At 33.3% G+C, this 25,121-nt stretch overlaps 1 protein-coding gene across 2 annotated transcripts in view; it reads right to left on the bottom strand.

Moving 5' to 3' along the window:
• ABCD2 (ATP binding cassette subfamily D member 2) overlaps positions 1–24,630 on the bottom strand; it is a 56,525-nt gene extending 31,895 nt beyond the window's left edge. For both annotated transcript variants that reach the window (XM_010970531.3, XM_074375026.1), the window contains exons 1-6: positions 23,349–24,630; positions 21,627–21,807; positions 12,532–12,653; positions 9,572–9,740; positions 8,730–8,824; positions 4,997–5,142 (exon numbers count right to left, since the gene is read on the bottom strand). In XM_010970531.3, coding sequence (XP_010968833.2) covers positions 4,997–5,142; positions 8,730–8,824; positions 9,572–9,740; positions 12,532–12,653; positions 21,627–21,807; positions 23,349–24,284 — 1,649 coding nt within the window. In that variant the 5' untranslated portion in view covers positions 24,285–24,630. The remainder of the gene's footprint in view (positions 1–4,996; positions 5,143–8,729; positions 8,825–9,571; positions 9,741–12,531; positions 12,654–21,626; positions 21,808–23,348) is intronic.
• Between the last annotated feature and the right edge of the window lie 491 nt (positions 24,631–25,121).

Here is a 25,121-nt window from a genome sequence, read left to right as displayed (position 1 = left end):
TAATTTATCCTCACAACTTTTTATTTGTATTCTTGAACTAAGGCCTAGATTCCCTTTCCTCTGGTTCTCACTATTAACATTGCTAAAGTACCAGAAGACATTAACTGGGAAAACATTGAGGTGATTTCATAATTTCCTAGGAAATCAGGTTTCTCAACTTGCAAACTGAGCCATAGCAGCTTTTCAAATTCTCTGAAGATTTGGTTAAAAAAGTTAAGTAGTCCCAATATACTTAATCAGAACATTTTTTTCCCTCAGAAGTTCACTTTTTCCTTCTGTACATTACACGACATTATTAGAAATCCACTTTAACAAAACACTCTATTTTCCCCATGAAAATAACAACCTACATTTGATCATTGCATAAAGAGATCTATCCTCTACCAAGAAGTATTTCAATCACAGAAAAGGAAAACAGAGGTATTATTATAAAGGTCTGTTTGTGATTTATGAAGTTTATTCTGCAGGTACCTAAGACTCAATTCTATATTTAATTTACAGTTTTTTTATTCCAAACTAGTACTTAACCATATTCTATTGCTATACATTGATGCAATGAAATATCAGACAATATTCATTAATGAGAATATCCTAAGAAGAAAAATTTAAGATTATCTGACAAATATTTTCAAATTGATTGTAGCAGATTTCTTTAAAATCAAAAAGACTCATAAGATTATTTTCAAATTTTCTTGAAAAACATCAGCAGCAGCACATTTAGGTTCTCTTAGTTTACATATATTTAAATAAATTCTACAATTTTGGGCAAGATACTGGTCTTATGAGATTTTAACAAATACAAATTTTCATGTTCCTAGAAGCTATACAATGAAGATAAAATGACTTTTAACATAAATTATTAAAAAACATTTTTAGCCTTAAAAAATAGACTTTTCATTTTCATTTTTCTCCTTAAATAAGTTGCAAGTTGACTTTTGCTTAGGCAACAGTAAATTTAATAACTAAGAAAAAGTTTCCCAGTGATTTATGTTTGTTGCAAAGTAACATGGTTAGGTCTCTCTGAGGGAAAAGACTGGAATTTAAGCAATTTTTTCCCACTTTAAATAATTGTGGTAAAATACATGTAAAATAAAATTTACTTATCTGTTTTTAAGTATACTGTTCAGTGATATTTTTCCAGCTTTACTGAGATAAAATTGACATATAGCATTGTGTAAGTTTAAGTTATAAACATGTTGATTCGAGACACTTGAATATGCAGCAAAATAATCATCATCGCAGTATTACCTGACCCCTCTATGCCCTGACATAATTATTGTGTTTTTTTGTGAGAACATTCGAATTCTACTCTCAACTATCTCCATTATGAACTAAAATCACAATACTGTGTGTTAGATTCCCCGAACTTACTCAGACCAATGTCAAGGAGTTTCCCCCAAGTTTTCTTGTAAGAGTTTTATGGTTTTGGCCTTACATTTAGGTCTTTAATCCATTTCTAGTTCATTTTTGTGAGTGGTATAAGTTAGGAGAAGTCCAATTTCATTGTTCTGCATGTGGTTATCCAATTTTTCCAATACCATTTATTGAAGAGACTATCTTTGAATAGTCTTGATTCCCTTGGCAAATATTAATTGACTAAATACAGGCATTTATTTCTAGGTCCTCCATTCTGTTCCATTGGTCTATGTCTATTTTTATTCTCATACCACACTATTTTGATGACGATAAGTTGGTAAAAGTTTGAAAACAGGAAATGTGATTTCTCTAGCCTTGTTCTTTCTTCTCATGAATGCTTTGGCTCTTCAGGGTCTTTTGTGCTTCCACACATATTTTAGGATTGTTTTTTCTATTTCTGTGAAAAATGGCATTGGAATTTTTATAGGAATTGCATTGACTCTATAGATGGCTTTATGTAGTATGGACATTTTAAATAACATTGATTTCAATCCCTGGACATAAGATATCCTTCCATTTGTTTACATCTTCTTTAGTTTCTTTCATCAAAGTCTAGTACTTTTCAGTGTACTGATCTTTCACTTCCTTGGTTACAATTTCTTAAGTACTTCATTGTTTTTGATGCTATTGTAAATTGAATTTTTTTTTCAGATAGTTCACTGAAGTGTATAGAAACACACTGATTTCTGTATTTTGATTTGGTATTCTACAACTTTACTGAATTTATTGATTTGTTCTAAATGTTTTTGGTAGCATCTTTAGGATTTTCTATATGTAAGATCGTATCATATGCAAAGACAATTTTACTTCTTCCCTTCTGGATTGGATGCCTCTTATTTCTTTATATTGCCTGATTGGTCTGTCTCAGACTTCCAGTACTATTTTGAATAAGAATGATCAAAGAAAGTGGGCACCCTTGTCTTGTTTCTGATCTTAGAGGGAAAGCTTTCAGCCTTTCACTATTGAATGTGATATAACTCTGAGTCTGTCATACGTGGCCTTTGTTATGTTGAAGTATGTTCCTTCTATACTCAGTTTACTAAGAGTTTTTATTGTGAAAGGATGTTAAGTTTTGTCAAATGCTTTTTTCACGTCTACTGATATGATCATATGACATTTATTTTTCATTTTATTCATGTGATGTTTGATACTTACTGATTTGCATATATTGAAACATCATTGTATCCCAAGAATAAATCCAGCTTGACCATGGTAGGTTTTTTTTTAGTGAGTTGTTAAGTTCGTTTACTAGTATTTTGTTCAGAAGTTTTGCATCTATCTTCATCAGGCATATTGGTCTGTGGTTGTCTTATCTTGTAGTGTCCCTTCACTGGCTTTGGCATCAGGGTAATGCTGGCCTCATAAATTGAGTTTGGGAGTGTTACTTCCTCTTTAATTTTTTGAAAAGTTTTAGAAGTTTGTTATTAATTCTTCTTTAAATGCTTGTTAGAATTCACTAGTAAAACCAACTGATCCTGGGCTTTTCCTTTGGGGGAGGTTTTTGATTAATGATTCAATTGCCTTACTTGATAATGTTATTTTTTACTTCTTCATGAATCAATCTTGGTAAGTTGTATATTTCTAAGCATTTATCCATTTCTTCTAGGTTTCTAGTTTGTTGGCACATAATTGCTCATAGTAGTCTCATGATCCTATGTATTTCCATGGTGTCAGTTGTAATGCTTCCTCTTGTCTTTCTGATTTAATTTTTTCTCCCCCGCCCTTAGTCTAGCTAAACGTTTGTCAATATTATCTTTATGAACAACCAGTTCTTAGTTTTATTTTTTTTCTATTGTTTTTCTGGTATCTATTTCATTTATTTCTGTTCTTCTCGTTATTTTCTTCCTTCTGCTAACTTTCAGCTTCATTTGTTCTTCTTTTTCTAGTTCTTTGAGGTGTGAAGTTAGGTTCATTTGAGACTTCTTTTTTTCTCGATATAGGCATTTATTGCTATAAATGCCCCTCTTAGAATTGCTACTGCACATTTCATAGATACTGTGTTTCCATTTTCATTTCTTTCAGTATTTTTTAAATTTCTTTTTTGATTTTTTCTTTGACCCACTGGTTGCTCTGGAGTGTGTTGTTTAATTTCCATGTATTTGTAAATTTTTCAGCTTTCCTCCTTTTATTGATTTCCAGTTTCATAGTGTTATAATGGGAAAATACTTGGTATGATTTCAGTCTTCTTAATTTTGCTAAGACTTATTTTTGTGCCCTATCATATGATATTCCTAGAGAATGTTCCATCCATGATTGAGAAGTGTATTCTGCTGTTGTTGGATGGAATGTCTACATATGTCTACTAAGTTCATTTGGTCTAAATATGGTTCAAATCTAGTATTGCCTTGTTGGCTTTCTGCTGGGATGAACTATCCATTGTTAAAAGTGAGGCATTGAAGTCCCTAATTATTAATGTATTATTATCTATCTCTCTTCAGATTTGTTAGTATTTGCTTAATATATTTAGGTGCTCTGATGTTGAATGTGTATACAATTATTGTATTTTCTTGATGAATTGATCTGATTTTCATTATATAATGACCTTCTTTGTCTCTTTTTATCACTTCTGGCTTAAGCCATAATCTTCATCCTTCTACACTTCAGGTAGCGTCCTACCACCACTGTAGGTCTTACAGAAAAAGCCCCACAAGCCTCATCTGCCTAACTACAACATATGATCTACAAATCAGACCAGTGGGCAGGATAGCACAAGCACTTTCTGACAAAGGAAAAGGAGCGAGAGGGATGTGACAGCACCATATCTGATGGAACTTTTGTATTTGCTCTAGGTACTTCAGCCTAGGTGCTCTATTAGTTTCCACAGAACCATCCTCTAGCACAGTAGGAGGACTTGTGATGTCAACCTAACTCAGGGTGATGACAAATGGAAAAATCACTGGGTCAAATGAGCATGAGGTGTGTCTCTTCTTTAAATTCATTTACTCTCACCCACAATAAATATTCCAAATTTTTCATGTCTAATTTTCTGTTTAGACATTTGTAAATTGTCATAAGGGAAGATAACTAAAAACTTCAGAAGAAACAATGTTCCGTTTAAATATTTCTAGGCTTGCTTTTACACTCATTTTTAAACTATTTTTAATTAAGGTAGTTTCAAATCACTAATTAATTATGTAGAATAACTGTAATAAAGACTACTTTAAAGAGGCTTCTAAAACATAAGTGAACAATTTTAGAACATATAAATGTATATGGCTTGATGGAGAGATTAATATACTATCCAAGTACTATTTTTTGTGAGTGAGACAAGATGATTTGACATCTAAGGCAACGTAATTATTCTTTGGATGAGCCTGCTATTCCTTGAGACTAACATCTGTAGTCTTTGAGTGTTCATTACAACTAGATAGATGTGAAAATGAGAAGAAGTGGTGTTGTCCTGGAAACTATTATAATTAAAGCAGTAATAAAACTTTTATGATAACTGAATTTTTATTTCTTTAATAGTTTTTCTCTGTGAAAACATTCTTAAAGATTGCCTACAGAATAGCTTAAGGAATCAAGATAATTCAAAAGCAAAAGGAAATTGTTTCTTGTGATAGAAAAAAAATTTACCTACCTTTGTGGAATATAGAACATATGTTGTGGAGGTGGTTTATATAGGACTCCTTCATACACAGGCCACAGGCCACTTAAAATTCTGAAGAGAGAACTTTTCCCACAGCCATTGGGCCCAGTTATCAAAAGATGCATTCCTTCTTCTACCTAAAGTAACAAATAAAATTACAAATTACAATATTTAAAAATGATTTTATCTGGCAGCATTAAAAGTGATTTTTTTTAAAAAAAATTTTCAAACACATGGTAACCTAGGATGGGCAATGGATCAAAGAAAAATATATTAGGATTGAGAACATCAAATTTGGCTTTGGACCATGCTCTGAAGCTAAAAGCATCATGAAATAACCCCATTCCAAAGAAAATGGATCTTCTTGGAATGAGCACTGACTTTCCAAAATTTTAATTGAGGTCTTATCAGATACTACACACATATGTAGGAACATAAGCACACGGAGTTTCCTATCACATGGAGATAGGAAACTGCAAAACCTTAAATTCAAATTAAAATAGATTAAATTTACTTTATTTATATTAATTTTTGATTACATTTATTTGAATTAAAATACACCTTTGTTGTATTTGTAGGTTGAAGTTACTATCTACAAAGCAGTTACTCTAAGAGCCAGTTGGGTTGTTTAATTCAGTAGTCTGAAATGTTACAGAAATCACAAAAGCCCATAATCAGAAAGATAAAATGATACTTAATCTGATTTATTCACAGACGGAGAAAATATATTTACCACAAGACAGAGACAAGCAGGAGGACTATAATTTAGTCTTGTGACTAGGAATGAATTAAAACAAATATGTATATACATGTATATATTTATATATATACACATATGACAATAAAAAATTTATCTATTCATTGTTGATTGGATGCTTCTCTTTAGAATCCTCTATCTTATTTATCATTTAAATTCAAACATTTAACTTTTATGAGTTCTCATTCTACCCAATAGGATTAGGAAGTTGTCAGTATATGGTATTTAAAAAGCACTGTGAAAATCAAGGAAAAGGAATACCATTAAAGAATTTGGTCTCCTTCTAAGAACAAATGATATTTTATAATCAGTGATTTTAAAATGAATATAGTATGAAAGTCTGACAGACAGAAATCTACAGTACATCTGTAGAAGTAGCTTTGTGTAGTCCAGATACAAATATCCGAGTGTCAGTGAGGTAGAATACATCGTGTTGAAAACTCAAAGATGAAGGAGCATTCTATTACTTGTAAAATGTCAGTATAAGGAACTAGTTCCACTTATATCCATTACTTATTTGCTGCATATAAGCTAAAATCTTTTTGTTGAAAGAAGGTGGTGGGGAGAGGAAAGGAGGAAGAAGGGAAGGAAAAAAGAGAGTTGATATGAAGATTAGATAAAGGAGCTAAGAATGTATGGAATAAACATAAAATGGTTCAGATTCATATTCTGTCTAAATAATTAGACATTTCCTCAGCAAACATTGATTGAATATCTGTATGTTCCTGACATTCTTCTAGGCACAGGGCATACAGTGCTGCCCAAGGCAAAGTCCCTGTTCTCATGGAGCTTTCCAAAGAGAAAGATGCTAATAAACACACGAACAAAAAACTCACTAGTGATAAATGCCAGCATGATAGCAAGAAAGAAAGATTGTCTTAGGGAAAGGTGGTGGCGTTGTGAGGTTGGAGGTGGGGCTTCTTTTGATCTGGTGATCAAGAGAGTCCTCTTTGAGGAGGTAACATTTCAGTCAAGCCTGGGTGACAAAAAAGGAACCAGTGAGATCTGAGGGAAGAGCATTCCAGGCAAGGAAGACAGCTACCACAGGGACATAAGACAGGAGGAAGACTTGAGTCTATAAAATCTGACCATAGATATTTTCTCTCCCTACTTATATGGCCATACGAAATGCTATTTTGATAGACTAAAGTTCAAAAAAATTCTGGGAAGACCAGAAAGAATTAATTTTGTAATTTTTATTTTCTTTCAGTAGAGAGAGGATTAAGAAAGTTTAATTTTGTAGAGGCATAAATACTTGTCAAATCATTGTTTTAAGACGTGCCACAGCAAAAGGTATATAAACACAATATTTTAATAGGGTCATTCTCTATTAGGAATCCTCAGAAACTTAACACATTTTGAGTCATAAAAAAAGACTTTTCTACATTCATATTCTTTTTTTTAGTATTAGTTTGCTGATACTTAGTAAACAGTGAGTGTGAGGCAAAAGAATTCCCGTATTTACTGAATTTTTTTCTCCAAATGGTTTTTCAGTTCTGAAAGGCCAACATAAGAAACTGAATATTTTCCTGTAGAAACCTGTTTATCTGTCAATCCGCACAGAGAAAACAAAAGTTTCTATTATATTTTAGGGATCTTTCTATTATATTTAGTGATCTGAGACTTTAAATAAAACTTCCTATCTGACTCAGAAATAAACAATTGTCATAAGAGTACACTATATTCACATATATCTTTGTATAACATCAAAATTTATGATACTTTCACTAGATTAAATATTTTAAAATTCATTTTTTATAAAAATAAACTGAGCTCTGAATTTTTTCACAGAAAGAGTGTGATGTGCTCACAATAATGTAGTTAGTAGGGAGCAGAATTCAAGACTCTTCTTCTATTTAATAAATGAAGCAGTAAGAATTGATGTTATGAAACCTAACCTGATGGAAAACCACGATACAAAAAGTTGTAAATTATAAATTGCTAAAGTATTAGTAAATAGTTTATCCCATGTAGGCCTCTACAAAGGTTTTACTTTGAACCTACTTAAGATTATGCTGCATCTTTAGCACCTAATTGGTAATCTTTAGGTCTATAAATGGAAAAATAAAGCCCAAACAAACTGTAGTCAAAACACAATTTCTCTTACATTTATTAACACAGAATTTCCCCCATTCAGTACCTCTCTTCCTCTCCAGCAGCCTTATGCATTTGTAAATACATCTTTAATAATTAAACCTAAAGTCCATATTAAAATCATTAAATGCACATGTATTGTCACATTTGTAGTTCTGTTACCAAGTCCAATTATGTCATTGTTTGAACTAAGCACAGATAACTTCACTATGCTTATCAGCAAATTATTTTGTACTTGAATTCCAAAATGTTTGTTTGAATTTTCCAATGCTTTAAATCAGAACCTCAGATTTATTAGCTATTTTTACATCTTAGTTTTTGTAATCAAGACAGAATATTAAGTAACAAATAACTATTATTCTCAACAGAATTAAAAACTAAATTCTAATTCATGAATCTTCTGATTATTTTTTCCTAACAGAAGATGTGATTGAAAATATAAATTAAACTTAGAGAAGGTGAATTAATGGAAGTAAATTTGCTGATGACCTCTACTCTCATATTTTAGTAAATATGTAATGACACAGGCTTATATTTTTGAGTAATTCTTATAAGGAAAAAATGAAAATTTATTTTCAGATATTAATTTCTGGGAAGTCTCCTATTGTTCCCAAAAGTTACCTTGTATGGGCTCTCAGGGTACTGTAATTTTGATTTTCAACCTGGAAATAAAGCAGTAGAAATCAAATGTCTCTTTCTCCCTGCTTTCTGAGGAAGTAACTGCTTCTGTAACTGAGCCACTATGCATACCTTTCTTGATTTCCCCTCCTTTCCATATGATCCTCCAAGTATTTAACATAAGGTACATGAATTCTGAGTTGTTTTGTATTAGTGTGTTGACAACAATCAGAAGATTCTTGAATATCATCTTACTTTGAAGTTTAGCCTGGAAGCCACCACTTCTCCCGTTGGTGTAATTATGGGAACATTTTCACAAATAATTCCATGATCCACATCAATAACTTTTCCTATAAGTTAAGGAACAGTTTAAGTTTCGAAAGCTATCATGTGTTATTGTTAATTAAGTAAGTTCAAGTATAAATACAGCATAACAGATAAATTCACTATAAAGATAAGTCACAGTAACAAACCAAAGACACAAATGTAAATATAGATACCCGTATCTACAGCAAAGTCTAATGTAAATTTGCACATTTTGACACATCTGTTTGGAAAATCTTTTTCAGAAATATTGACAATAGTATGTCAATATCATAATGAGAGCAAAGCTAAACTCTATCTGGTATAACCCAGCCACACTCTATAACTACTTATTTCTCTAAATTAAGCTTTCCTACAGAAAAAAACCACAATGTTGCAAAGGGAAATTAAGACATGGAATAATACAATTTTTAAAACTATGATAACCAAACCAAATGACAGAATAATGAAGAACAATATTGACATTAGCTTTAATTCTGTTAATTTGGATTTTAAAAGCAAACATGCATTTTTGCCATATGTTCAGTTTCTAAAAATAATTCTAGAAGTTTTGTCGTAAATAAAGGTAGCATAATAGTTTTTATGGTAATGTTAGTCACTACTCTTCAAAATGCAGCACTAATTTTAAGAATAACTGTTTAAATAACTAAATGTTGGTTCCTTATAATTGTCCAAAGCTATCTTCTAAAAAACTTTGGTTCTGCTGATAAACACTTAAATATAGGAAAAATATGAAAAAAAAAGAAAAATATGAAAACATTTGAGTTTAATACCTTTGATTTCCAGTGTCTCACTGAGGGGCAATTCTATGTTAGCTCCGCTCTTGCTATGGTTTTCAGACTCTTGCATGACACCGGTTCTCTTAAAAATGCCTCTTTTTACTTCATCAAAGACCCAAAACATATTATACACTCGAGCAGTATAGCCTGCTAATTCAGTGATCTAAAACCAACACAGGGAGATGGAGATAATACATCCAAGACAGACATTTAAACAAACATGCAATCATATAAGCTTCTTGATTTAATGCTAATGATCCTATTTTATTATACATGAAAAATAGATAGTATGTCTGATGAGTAAAACCAGGTTAACACTAAAAAGTGTACCAAAAAGTAGAACAGGAAGGCATCAGTTTAAGTTTGACTGGAATTATATAACATATAAAAATGATTTGTTCAAGTCAGGGTTCAAAATGTAATGCAAAGATTTCAAAAATTAGTGAGCGCTAAAGACCTTTCAGTTAAATTTCTGATTTGGCCCCTGTTTACAAGACAAATTTCATTCCCAGAAATTAGAAGCTTTGTGAAAAGCTTAAGTTCATTCAATGAAATAATGATCTTTTATTTTGGTATCTTTTTTCAATTTAAAATAGATTTTAAATAGAAGAAAAATATATTTTTTTCTTATTATGAAATGCTGCTCCTGAGTCAAACTGATTGTCAAAATCCCTAAGGTTGGCCAGAGAAAGTACCCCTGCTGGAGGATACCAACATTGGGAGAGAGTTCAGTGAAAAGTTTTAAATTCTTTTCAGTCCATATCCCACACAATTCCGCTTCTTTTCAAGCCAAACATGATTTATATGCCCAAAGAAAAACATTAAATATGACTTTTTTTCCTAGGTGACATTGTAAGATGGAGATTAATCTCTGCTTTGGTTCTTAAGGCTCAGTAGAGTGGTGTCTTGCTCCTGCTCTACCAGCTGTCCAATTTAGGTTGACTCTCCTGCTGCTTTTCTAGTAAAAGAACATCTTGTTATCAGAGTACTGTGGCAGGTGACACATGACCTGTCAAGACCATCTTTCTTAGAGAAAGAAAAGCACTAAAACCATTCCCTTTCAGAAATGTCTACTAGGAAATCGGTATCAATAAGCAAGACATGTCACCAATAAATGTCTCTTAAACAATAAACTGTGGAATAACGCAACACCGACGTTTGTGTAAGATTTCTACGTGTGCAAAACTTAAGCAGTAAATGAGCAGGTATTATTGTTAAAAACATTCTACCACATGTCTCTACTGTGTGAGAGGTCTGTAATTAGATTAGTATTTCATTTCTACATATTAATGTTATAGCTACTATATAGGGCAATTTCTAAAATGTTATCTAGAAGAATCTCTTGTGTTCCCAGGTAGAGGAAAACAGAACCAAGGATTAACAAATTATGGATCCAAAAGAAACCTGGGTAAATAGATTTGTACCAAAAAATGATCCAAAACTAAATGCAGAGGTCAGTTAAAGAAAGGCAGGAGACATTGAGTTAATAGCCCAGGTTGCAGAGTGGAATGGGCAAAGAGTGTCTGAAAAAAACTAGCAATGTGACTGTAGACAAATTACTTTGGGATATGAGACAGGGGCTGCCCTGGTACTCTCCTCTTGAAATCCCACTCTCTCTGGAGCTAGTGGAGAACGCATGATGCTTCTATGCACAGTTCACAGCAGTAATAAAATTCTTCAGAAGTGAAATGTCTATGATTCAATGCAGACACAGGCAAAATGACACAAAATGCAATCATTTTTGTGTTGGAGACAATCTAGAGAAATGAATTGATATTCTCTCTGGCTTAGATAGCAAAATATTTTAATGCAAGATGAATAAAATTTTTATTTGTCATTTAATTTTAATAATAAGTAATTTATGAGATCAAAAAGCCTATCCCCCAAATTGTGTCTCCAGATTATCAAAATTACTATTTGAAAAAAAAAATTTTTAATTGAGTTGTTTTAATGTAGCCCTAAACAACTGGTTTTACTTTTTTTTTTTAAAGCCCAATTCAATCAGTTGTTGAATGAGATTGAAAAGTTCTGTCAGCAAATCACAAACTTGGTAACTATTTTATAATAATTTATTCAAATCTAATTTAACAAGCAGCTAAATTTAAAATGATGCTCTGGCAATTTATATTGATACAAAAGCCATGGTAATATTATTTAATATCTGAACTGAATAAAGTCACTTTTAATCTTAACTCTATGATACCTGTATGTCTTATTACCATTCTTTCAGCAAATATTTACTGACCACATACACTATTCTAAGCATTACAATAGATATTAGGAATATAAAGATCAGTAAGATAGTCCCTGCTTTCCACTCAAGTCTCATGGAGGAGACAGACAATTACAATATGGTAAAGTACCAGACGTACTATGAACACAGAGGAAGAAGACCCAGTTTCTGCAGGAAAGTCAGGAAGAAGGTGGATCACCAAAGGGTTTTATAAGACTTGATTTGTCACAAAGGATGAGTGAAAGTTTGTAAGGGATATAAGTAGTATTAGTCTGGCTAACATTTATTGAGTTATTACTATGTATTATTTTAAATATTCTACATGTATTAACTCACAACAACTCTACAAAGTCAACACTATCATTATCCCTGTATTTTAGATGAGGAAACAGACATCAGTTAGGAAACTTGATCAAGTTCACATAATTTGTAAATACTGGAGCAAGAATTTACTTCCACACCGAAGGGCCTTTTTGCAAAATTTAATAACAAAGATTTCATACTGTAGAGAGAAAAGCAGAAGTTAACAGTTGAGAGCTTCAAAATTAAAGGTGATTAGCAGCAATACACTTGGGTGTTGTCCTCTTATCTTGATTATACTCTTAGCAGTTTTTGGTAGAGAAAAGATGTTTCCAAAATAATAAGCATATGTGGTAATTCACATTTTGCTTGATTTTCATATATCCTATTTTAATCAAATTGATAACAAGAAATGCGGTACCTCTTTGTATGAAGACATAATCCTCTCAATAGCGTCAGCTCCAGAGGCTAATAAATTTCGAGCAGTGGTAAAGGCTTCAGTCCGTTCACTAACCATAGCTTGTTTTTGACCATCCTCTAGATCTAAAAGCAAATTACAAAACTGTTGAGTTTTTTTTCAAGTAACTAAACCTTTTATTTTATACAAATGAAATTCTGGCTACAGCAGCCGTATGTAAATTTTCCATTAGTATCAGCAACTTCCTAGGAAATTAATGAATTATTAAAAATACAGTATTTGTACCAGACTTATTTAATTCTTCCTTTTGTTTTACTATTTTTTTCTAGGAGGAGAATTAGAACATTTAAATCTATAGGAATTAAAGAGTACTTTCACTCAGCATTTTTCAACTCTTAGCATTTTAATTCTCTGCCTTTGTTACAGTTGGGAAATAAAATACCGCTGATTCAGTCAGTAGAATACTACGAGCTGAAATCAAAGCAAATATTTCTAGTGTGATTTCTTTAACAGAAATGCAAAGTAGCTGATCTTCATAATCGAACTCTGTCTACCTGTTTCAAACACGTTCACCTTCTAGTTCAGCAACACCCCAACCCCACAATACTTTGTTTATCCTCCAGTGTTTGCATGTACGATTTCTTCTGACTTTAATATAGTTTCTTTCTTGCAGAGTGCTTTCTTCAAGAGTTAACTCTTTAGTACAAGTTTCCCTGGAAATCCTTGTCTGGCTTTTCCAGTGGACTATAAGTTCCTTAAGGGTTAAGACTGTATTTTAGTTTTTATTCCTAGTACTCAGCAGAGTGTCTAGAATGTAATACCTCCTAATGTGTATTAAATGGTTGCATGGCTGGCTGGCTGGCTGGCTGGCTGGGTGGATAGAGAGATAGATAGATAGATAGATAGATAGATAGATAGATAGATAGATAGATAGGTAATTACCCTAAATTACTGTCAATGTAGAATCATGGTTAAGAGTCAGGAGTCAGACAAGGTTTGAGTTCAGCCTCTAATCCTTATTGGCAAGTAGTCAGGTTAGTAGAACAAGTCCATTATGTTCTACATGTTTACTTTCTCACATGTAAATGAGGGAAATAATAGTACTATCACAAATAATTCTACCTCAAATTCTACCTGTTGTGAGGTTTAAAGGTGAAATATAAATAAAGTGTTATCCTAATCCATGGGTTAGAATAAATGCTCTTCAACGTTAGCTGTTATTATTTCCTCTGTTACTGTTACTGTTGTATGTCTACTCAGTTTAGTCTTATTCTTCACAATTATTCTCTCCAGGTCATTACTTTAATCTTCCATCAATCTGATTCTCTATCCGGTCTTTCCATGAATTTTCACCAAAGTTCTGAATTGAAAACTGTAAATTAATGAAGAATTAGAATAATATAAACAGCCATAGACTCACTTTGACATTTATTTCTCTCCAATTTATCTCAGTGTAAAGGTTTTTTTTTAACCTTTATCCATGACAATGCAAATATCTAACTTGTGCCCTGCTATAATTATCAGATACTTTTGCCTTTATTTGCTCACAGACAGCTCAGCTGAGTTGGAAAGGGATCCATGTAAAATATAAGGTAAAATTCACTCAGCATGTATTTACTGAACAGCAAGATTTGTAAGAAATTTGGTAAGATGCCACAGAACATAGAAGGATTAAATGTGATTTTTAGATTCTTTCCTTAGGGAGCTGACAGCCTGGTAGGAGAGAGAAAAGTTCCCAAAATGGCAATTCAGACAGTCCATGATGATACTTAATGTGACGTGTTTGAAGGAGGCAAAAATCATTTCTTGCTGCAAGAGGAAATGCTTCATTGAGGAGTACATTGTGAGTAAGGACTTGAAGACCACATACAGTTTTTAAGGATCACAAGTACAGCAGAAGCAATGGCACAGAGAAGGAAAATTCCAAGCAATGCCAGTTGAATGATTAATAACCTGGTCAAGTTACAGTATGGGTTGGGGTCAAGCACTGATTTTACTTGGGTATCAGAATAACCGTGAGTTCATGCGGACGTTTTTGACAGTCCAACATGGTCCCTCCTAGCTCGACAGTTAATCACTGCTCTAGAGAACTATATTTAGTTCCCTTGAAGTTAGTTAGTTTCTTTGAAGAACAAAAAAAGAAAGGCTTTGGGTGTTGGGATAAGTGAGGACAGAAAAACGTGACTGGATAAATAGGCTGGGAACAGAATGGAGATATTCTTAAACACATTTAAATGTGTGACAAAATTTTAGACAGCCACAAAAAAGTTCCAAAGTACTCTCAGCAAGCTACCAAAGCAGTGATTGCTGGATCAGTTAAAGTGCTGAGAATAGTTTTGTCTCAGAGAATCTGGCTGATGATCTAAAATAATTATGGGATTTTATGAATTTGGGTTAAAAGGAGTTTGAATAATAGCTTCCATTGACAGCCTCTATGAAGAAGAAAAAACACTAGCACAGATGGGCTGATGTTTGATATGACAGGGTACTTCCTATGTTGCTTTGGCAGATGAATACCTACTGGGTTTTCCTAATGCTTTTAGGAACAAAATTACAAATAGACCTGGACAGATTTCACTTGACTTTTACTGTACTGGTTGACCTTTGGCTAGTACTCTGAAGTCAGTGCCGTAGCATTTTGTCATGCACACAACAGCCAACTGCACAACCTCGATGACAAGATCAGATTCCTTAGCGTCAGAGATATAAATTCACGACCTAAAGCACTCACCTGCTTTGTATCCCAGGTCAATATATTTCATTTTCCTCACCAAATATTTTAAATATTTTGTCAAAAGTTCCTCATTTAAGGATTTAATAGTTAATATTATATCTGCTTATTTTACTATTTTTCAGTTCTTCTAATAATAAGTATATAGTGAAACACGGTCACATCTGTTGCTATTTTACTAAAAAATGAGAAAGGATTTTAAAACTAAGGTTATGTCATTATACGTTTCTCAAGGCCCATAGAACTGTACAATGCAAAAAGTGAATCCTAATGTAAACTACGGACTTCAGTTAACAATGTATAAAAATTGGTTTATTAGTTGTAACAAATGTACCACACTGATATAAGATGTAAATAATAGGAGAAACTGTGGGGGGTGGTAGAGGATATTTAGGAACTCTGTACTTCCTGATCAATTTTTCTGTAAACCTAAAACTGCTCCAAGAATATTGTCTAATTTCTTAAAAATTAAAAAAAAATTAGGCTATTCTTTAGTACTATTTTTCCTTTGGTTTTATAGTCTGAGTTTATTTCTTCTGATTTACATTTTACCTTTGTCACCTTGACAAATCCTGGCAAAACTTATGGCCTTCCTTACCTCATACCTTATAAATATCAATTCTAATTAGATTGGTGATATCAATGTGAAATGAAAAACCATTAAACTTCTAAAAGATAAAATTGGAGAATATCTTTATGACCTCGGGTTAGGCAAATATTTCCTAAACAGGACATAAAACCATTAACTGCAAAGAAATTGATTCATAAATTCAACTATATTAAAATTATTAACTTCTCCTAGACACTGTTAAGAGACTGAAAAAGGAAGAATCAGTGAGAAAATATATTTGAGATTGTGTGTATGTCTGACAAAAGACTCATTGCAGAATATATAACAGCTTTTACAAGTCAATAAGAAAAAAACAGATAAGCCAATTTAAAAATAAGCAAAAAACTTATCAGCACTTCATTAAAAAGTTATCCAAATGGCCAATAAATGAATGAAAAGTGATTAATTTTGTTAGTAATCAGAGAAATGCACAATAAGACCACATGAAGCAAAACAAAATGACAACCTATGGAATGGGAGAAAATATTTGCAAAAGATGAAACTGACAAGGGCTTGATTTCCAGCATATATATACAGCTCATACAACTTAGCAAGAAAAAAGCAAAAAGACCAATCCAAAAATGGGCAGAAGACCTAAACAAGCAATTCTCCAATGAAGACGTATGAATGACCAATAGGCACGTGAAAAAATGCTCAATATCACTAATTATCAGAGAAATGCAAATCAAAACTACAATGAGGTATCACCTCACACCAGTCAGAATGGCCATTATTCAAAAGTCCACAAATGATAAATGCTGGAGAGGGTGTGGAGAAAAGGGAACCCCTCCTGTACTGCTGGTAGGAATGCAGTTTTTGTGGAAAACAGTATGGAGATTCCTCAAAAGACTAAAAATAGACTTACCATATGACCCAGCAATCCCACTCTTGAGCATATATCCAGAGGGAACCCTAATTCAAAAGGATACATGCACCCCAATGTTCACAGCAGTACTATTTACAATAGCCAAGACATGGAAACAACCTAAATGTCCCTCAACAGATGACTAGATAAAGAAGTTGTGGTGTATTTATATAATGGAATACTACTCAGCCATAAAAATGATAAAATAATGCCATTTACAGCAACATGGATGTCCCTGGAGAATGTCATTCTAAGTGAAGTAAGCCAGAAAGAGAAAAATACCATATGATATCACTCATATGTGGAATCTTAAAAAAAAAGACAAATAAGCTTATATATAAAACAGAAACAGACTCATGACATAGAATACAGACTTGTGGTTGCCAGGCGGGAGAGGGGTGGGAAGGGATAAACTGGGAGACCAAGATTTGCAGACATTGACTGGTATATATAAAATAGATAAACAAGTTTATACTGTATAGCACAGGGAAATATATACAATATCTTGTAGTAGCTTACAGTGAAAAAGAATATGAAAATGAATATTTGTGTATTCATGTATGACTGAAGAACTGTGCTGTACACCAGAAATTGACACAATATTGTAAACTGACTATAACGTGATAAAAAAAACGCATGAAATATTACTACATACTCATAGTATGCCTAAAATTAAAAATGCCTAAATGAAAAAGGCTGACATCAAACACTGACAAAGAGGTAGAGCAACTAGAATGGCTGTATGTACTATTTATGTAAGATTCAAAGACCAGCAAATACTAATGAACGGTCAGTAAAATAATTACCTTTGCTGTGGCATGGCAGAGGCAGGAGTACGTGGGAATGGGAGGAAGGGCTAAGGATGAGGATAAGACTGGGAAGGGGTATGGGGCTTCCAGGATGAAGGTAAGGTTCTAGTTCTTCTGAGTGGTGATTATGCATATGTTTTAACTTTGTGACAAGTCATTGATTGGTACACTAATGCTTGTGCCTTGTGGATATGTGTGTTATACTTTAAAATTGTACCTACTTACATGCACAGCTAATTACAACTAAAAGTATGTCTTTGATATGTATTGACAATTACTGCTACAATAACTGGTCAACAGGACAGTAATCATAACCAAATTGACCCACAATATAAAATTTTATTTCAATAATTTGGCATTAGAGTATGAGACATACTAATGCAGCAGGAGCTGTGGATATAATTTTGATGGAGGTACATTTTGAGAATAAAATCATCATCCATGTTACTAGGGTGATGGGTAGAATTTAGTTCTATTCCTAAGAGTAATATCTCTCAGGTGCTCCTTCTGATGTGCCACCTCACACTAGCAGGTCACTAACATGTGGACACTGAGCAGTGCTAGCGGCTTAATCACCCGCTTCCTGCTTTTTTAGGTGTCTGCAATAAGGTCTAGCAGGAGGGACCTATAGGTAGCTTTCCCTGGCCTTGTTAAAAAATTGCTCTTGATATAAAGGGAAGAAAAGTGTCCTATAACATTAAACAATTGAGATCATAGCTTCCAGGCAACTGTTTTCCTCACATAATTTCAGTCTTTCTCTTAATACAGTGCAAATAAAGAGGTAATGTCCTTTAAAAAATAATAAAAATGACATATAATTAACTATTTCAATGCTTCTTTTTCAAGTATTTGGTTTCATGATTATTTGGTCTCAGATTAAGTTAAGTCCCTTATAGAATAAATTTCAATGTAGCTAATGTGGGGACAACATGGTGAAGGAAAAAAAGCAATGTACAAGGAATTACATAATGTCTTCTATTAGTGCTTCCCCTAACCACCTTTGTGACTTTAGGCAGATCTGGAGCTCCAGACTGGATGACTTGTAAGCTCCTCTTCTGATGTGGAAATAACATGATTCCATATGCAGTTTTGTAATGTGAACTTGAATATAAATGCAATCCTGTCCTTACCATAGTATTTTACTTAAAGTTGTAGATAGATGGTATAACAAATCTACTATAGAACTATTATTTCATTCTCAAAATAAAAATTATGTAGGCTTTCCTCCTATCTTCATCTCTACCTCTGACTTCCTGATCACTTTCAAATGCCTTGTTCCTTTATCAACAATAATCATGTCAGCAAATATACACTGAGCATTTCCTATGATGCAGGCATTGTTCTATGTTTCACACATGTGAGCTTCGTAAATCCTTGTAACAACCCTGCTATAATTTGCCCCATTTTGGAAATAAGAAACTGAAGCACCAAAAGGTTAAATGATTTGTCCAATAATATAATAATATACTATGATCCCCATAGTTAAGATAGGAAAACTGAGGCATATGAAGTTTATGTAACTTTCTCAAGGATGGATAACTGCTAAGGAGCAGGGTCAAGACATGAATAGTGGTGTGCTTCTTCCTTTATTCTCTTCTCTTTCTTTCCCCTATTCTATTTTTCCCTCCCTTTTCTCTTTGCCATTCCTTTCTTATTTGCCCACTTTCCAATCTTTTCGCATTAAATACAGAGAATAATGCATTTAATTTATCTCTGATATATTAGACAATTCAGGGCATAAGTGTTAATTAAGATTGAAGACTAAATTAGAAGATACAGTATTTAATTTCAAGACCTAAAGCCTCAGAGATATCATTTCTTTAAAAAAGTAATTATTTTGTCTGATTAAAATAATTGAATATTTTCATGTGTTGGGTCATTGTAAGTCAAGTACATTTAGTAGATAAATACATACAAACATTATATATATACATTTAGAAACCTTAGAAATTACTGAAGATAGTGAAGCACACTCTCATAATTTTATCATATTAATTCATTTTATTCTAGGAAAATCTTATACTGTTTTTCTCCCTAAAAAATTCTTCTTTTGAAAAGAAGCTTTAAGTAGTATTTTAAGTTTCACTTGCATCAACATGATTATTATAATTTCAATCTAAAATTTTAATCTTGTTTCTTTAATTGAATATATTTTCAGGATTTGTAGGATTTATTTTTAAATATCTTATTACATCACCTACAGTAGTAAGGTTGTTAGATTTATTGCATACATTGTTTACTTCTTATTGGTCTCTGTGGGGTTAATTTGTCACCATTAATAGCTGCATTTTCTCTGTTCTATGTTGAATGCTCCAGGGTTTTTGAATAAGACCAGTTCTTCCAAGGACTAACAGAACAACACCATAATTTTGTTTTGGGGTTGTCTCTAATTTACATATTACATAAAATCTTTAAAATATCCATAAATTTATAGATATTCACTATGAATATCTGACAAATCTTGTCAAATTTCTTAGTAAAACTAATCTTAAGATGATACATTTTAAGTGTCTTTTTTTCTCTTAAGAAGTAATTTATTTTATTTCATTATGAAAGGATTAAGTTTAAAATACTATTACTAACAATACCCTTTTCAATATAAACTTTTTTAATGATTAAAACAAATTTTGAAAACATAAAATTAATAGACAAAAATTCAGTTTTCCTAGTAGTCTAAATACACTGTCTATTAGACAGTTGAGTTGTAGAGTATATTTGGTATATGTATAGCACTTATCACAAGGGGTTGACAAATTCTGATTCACTAAAACAAACAATTTTAGGTTAGGAATGATACAAATTTGACAAGTGCTTTTGTAAGAATTGGTTAAAGCATTGAAGCACTGTTTTAAAATATTAAAGTAAATTTTTACTTGTTTTTTGTTGGATGACTTCAAACAAGTAACTACTAATCCTTAATTCTACACCAAAAATAACTGTAAAATAGTGTGAATTCTGTTACATTTTTCTTATTGTTGCCTTTTGTTTTCTAGGTAATAACTGTCACCATGTATCAAGAATATCAAAAGCATGCTCTGTATTTTATAAACATTATTCGGCTAAATCCTCAAAACACTGCTCTGAAGTAGCCTTTCTGTTCTCATTTTTCAGATGAGGAAACTGAGGTTTAGAGAGTTTAATTAACATGACTAAGCAGAAACAGGTAGAAAGAGGGAAAGCCAAGAGATGAGCAAAGCTCTGCCTCACCACACAGCCCATGTTTTTGTCTAGCTCCTTCAACACAAAGGCCAATTTCAGTCAAGTGGTTTTTAAAGTGAAGGGGGAATGTTTCATTTTGGAAGAAGAGAAGAAAATGCATTTTTTAAATTAATCCCCCTCTGTCCTGCCAATTAAGACCTGAGCTCCCATCTTAAGTATTACACAACATTTTAATACAGTCCTTCTTGCTTTTATCTTTCTTAGCTAATCCAAAGGATGAAAAATGTTGGTAAAATTCATTGAAGACAGCGATAGAATTAGACACTTGAATTTGACAACCTGTATCCCCACCATACCACCAACTCGTGTTACATGCGAGATTATCTATATTACCCACAAGTGGAGGAGACCTTGTTCCATGGCATGAAGCACTCCATGAAACAATATTCTTGGCTGCCTAATGTAGTCAACCAACTCTTTAAATCATAGATCAGGGCAGACACAGTTGTAAAATATTTATAGACTATATGCATGCTGTGTGCCAAACTGAAATTTACAACATGGGGAGAACTTCTAATAGAAGTACACTTTTTGAAGGTATTAATTTGTGTTGAGTTTAAATGTAAACTAGAGAATCATTCTATACTAGACAGTATAATTAAAATTGCTCAAGATCAGCTTCAAAAAAACATTGCATCAGAGGTCTCTGAAATATCTCAGAACTGGAAAGGTCTTTTGAGCCACTTGTTTCCTGCTTTCATATTGCTGGTCCTGTTGTTGGATATGGCAAAGTCTGCCACTGTTTCTGACCATTAATGACTTTAGAATGATGGCTACACAATTCACTCACACAAGACCAGCAGTGACACCTCCAAGAGAAATAACCTGAAACATATATTTGAGATGAAGCATAAATGTCATTACCACCATCTGCAAAGCCAGTTGCAGTGATAATAGGCACAGCCACCATAATTAGTCCACTGCTGCTCCAAACATACTTCATCAAGAACTGCTCTAACATGATGTACCACAAACGTTTGGATAAAATGAGGTTCATCTGATCTGCTAAAGCTTTGTAACTTTTTTGGAGTTGCTTCATTTCTACCTATAGAGGGAAAAAGAGATAAGAATTAATCTAGCATGAGCTATAAAAATAAATAATGCATGTTTGAGGACTTTCTTTAAAGATAATTATGTATTATTTTGTTTTAACTGAGTATACTATTATCTATAATTGTAACAACCAATAAATACAGATTAATGTCAGAATTAATCATTATTTAGTTTTAATCACAACTGCATTATTTTTTAAACATCTGATATTCAGTAAATGTAATGTTAAATATAAATATATGTGATTTACAATTATGTTTTCAAACTTATAAGATATTAAAATTAAATGATATTCTGTGAGATATAAATAGTGTTAGAACCTTATCCTTCTTGACCACATCAAAATATCTGAAAATAAACATATGACATGTATATGTGTAATTAGACTCCTCAATTTTGAACTAATTCAATTTACTAGATTTTTGTCTTAAATGCAAGAAGGCTACAACATGCTATAATTTACATCACTGAGTTCAATGATTCAAGAAGAATGACAAATAAATATGATTAATGCAACACGTGAGGCCAATTTTCAAGTGGAAATAAAAGTCCTAAATTTGCTTTAAATTTGCTTCTTCAGATTGGTACTACTATAACATTTTTTTTATAATAGACGATGTTTCAAAAATTAAATATTCTGCTTGATAATTAAAACACCATTTTCAACTTCAGAATACCTTATTATTTCATTTGCCAAGTCATTTGTATTAAGATTTCAGATCCATCCCCTTAAAAATTCTGTCATATTTAATATTCTTTAATGTACTGCAAATTTATGTAATTAGGCTATTTTAGGGACCTGCTTAATATTGAAAATCTTTAATATTTAAAGATAACATTCTGGAATTCCTCGTTTTCCTTCCTCATTTCTTCTCTAATCTTAGTTTTTCCTTCAAAGCTAGACAAAAATCTCATTTTACTATTGTCTTTCTTTATTTGTGTCAAAATATGGTGCTAAGCATTAAGACTAATGGAAATACCATTTGTAAAACAAACTCTCCTGCATTTCTTAGGACTGAGGAACTCCATCATGGACCAGACATGAAAAACTGTCAAACTTGCTTTTCATATGAAAAGCATGTTTTTTTTTTTTTAATTTTCCTCTTGAAAAACAAACAAAGATTACCACCCTAAATTTTCCATCTCAATGGAAATATGTTTACCTAGTTTCTAAACATACATTATTTCCAATGCTCTAGAACCATCTACTAAGTTAGGATTTAAGTTTTTAAGAAAAGCATTCAGAGGTAATTCTGAGCATATCTGGGTAGCTGAGGCTAGGTAGCATTTTTTAGAGTGCTGAGCATTTTATTCTTGTGAAACTTTAGAAAAGTTTGCACTTTATGTATAATTTTTAACAGCTTGTGATTAAAAAGGGTAATGAAGCATATATTTTAACACAGGTTGAAATGTCCTAAGAATCTAAAACGCTGAAGAAGAGGGTCTATCAGCAGTACAACAGATGACATCTAGCACTGCAGGGGCAGCTTGAACAGTCTCACATTTCACTCATCACCTTAATTTCTTTCTTACCTTATGTCCTCTGTAAAAGGCAATTTCTTCAACATTGGCTATAATTCTGGAGTGCACGTACCGCAAATAGCCTTTTCTATGAGCTTCTTCAGCCACCAATTTACCAAACTTGGGAGAACAGGCTTTCAACACTTTAGCAGTGGCATATACCACAAGCCCGGCTAATAAGGTGGGCCCAGTGGGGCTTGCTCCTCTGGACGTAGCAGTCTGGATGAGCGTATAGGAGGTCAGGATTACATCTAAAATAGGCTTGGTTAGGTTGGAATACAAGTGAGCCACGGACTGAGAGAACATCATAATATCCTCAGTAAGAGACTGGTCGGGGTTTGCCAGCCTCCCGTCCATATTGATCACCTTATAATAAGTCTGATTTGTAAAATAGGTTTCATAGGCGTGGTCTACTAGGCGAGTTCTGAAGGCCAAGGCCAGTTTGCCCTCCAGGTACCTTATTGCACTGTTGACAAAGGTGGCAGGGATGGCAATCATAAGCCACTTGATTAATTTGATGATGAAAGTCCGAGGCTTCTTTTCCACAATGCTTTTCACGATTTTTCCATCCAGACCAGCTACATAGATAGACAGAAAGGTTCTTGAGATTAGAGCTACCGAGTGGAGGCATAGCCATCCTGTTTCAGTGGTCACAAGTTTTGGAAAGAGAATTTTCCGAAGTTCTAGCAGCTGTTTGAAAAAATCTGCATTCACTCCAGGCGAAGGTTTTTTACAAGTGGCCTCGGTGCAATGCAGTATTTCTCTGTTCTCTGCAGCCGGGTAAGCTTCTTTTTTCTTCCTGTGGCCAGACTGTTTTAAACGCTTGCCAATGGTGGGATAGAGGGTTTTCAGAGCATATGCTGCAGCCACCAGGCAGACAGCCCTTTTAGCAGCCCTCGATCTGGTCCATTTCACTCGATCAGCTGCTGCATTTAGCATATGTATCATTTTCCCAGTTACCCAAACCGGCTTCAAAAAGAATCGGTTTTAAAAGAACATGCTTCACGGGAATCCCCAGCAAGTGTTTCAGAAAGTTCTACAGCGTTTCATAATCTGCAGCGTTTCTCCTCTTCTGTTTTTGTTTTGTTTTGTTTTGTATTGTATTTATTTATTTTTTTTAATTTTGTTTTGCTGTGACAGCCGTGGAGAGCTCAGTCTCCACTGCATCTACTGGGGATGATTCCCTCAGAAGCTCAGGCTGCACCAAGCAGCCCCAGGCTCCTCCCTCTCAGGCCCCTCATTGGCTGTGAGGGCGATGGGACCCTTGGAATCCTCGCTGCTTTCCTCTGAACCTTGAAAATGAGGAGAGAGCAAAACGAATTACATCCTTAACAGTTCAGAGTTAAATGTCTATTTTTGGAGAGGTCGTATCAGGGCTGGCGACAAAACCTGCCCTAGCTACTGAGCATGCTCAGCGTCACTCGCAACCCACAGAAGTTTCAGAAAATACGTCACTTTTCTAAGGTTTTAGTAAATACCACAGGGGAAGAGCAAAATGAAAGGGAAAGTTCCAAGAGCTTTAAAATGAGATGAGGGAGAAGGAACTGGGGAGATGAGGGAGGAGGAACGAGAGGATCAACATAAAATAAATATGAAAAGGGTCGGAACGAATCTGAAAGGGAGAGAGAAGAAAGTGACAAGTTGGGGTGGGGGGCCCGGATAAAACAAAATATCAAACTCTTGGATCTATTTTACAGTACTCCCTCCTCTCGTATTTTAATTTTTTCCCCTTCTGTCTGTGATTTCACATGAAGTTCCAGAACCTATCAGACAAGTTGTATTGAG

Source organism: Camelus bactrianus, chromosome 12 (genome assembly GCF_048773025.1).
Source record: "Camelus bactrianus isolate YW-2024 breed Bactrian camel chromosome 12, ASM4877302v1, whole genome shotgun sequence".
Taxonomy (NCBI): domain Eukaryota; kingdom Metazoa; phylum Chordata; class Mammalia; order Artiodactyla; family Camelidae; genus Camelus; species Camelus bactrianus.
Note: the sequence above shows the minus strand (reverse complement) of the source record. Positions and strands in the feature narration are given on the sequence as shown.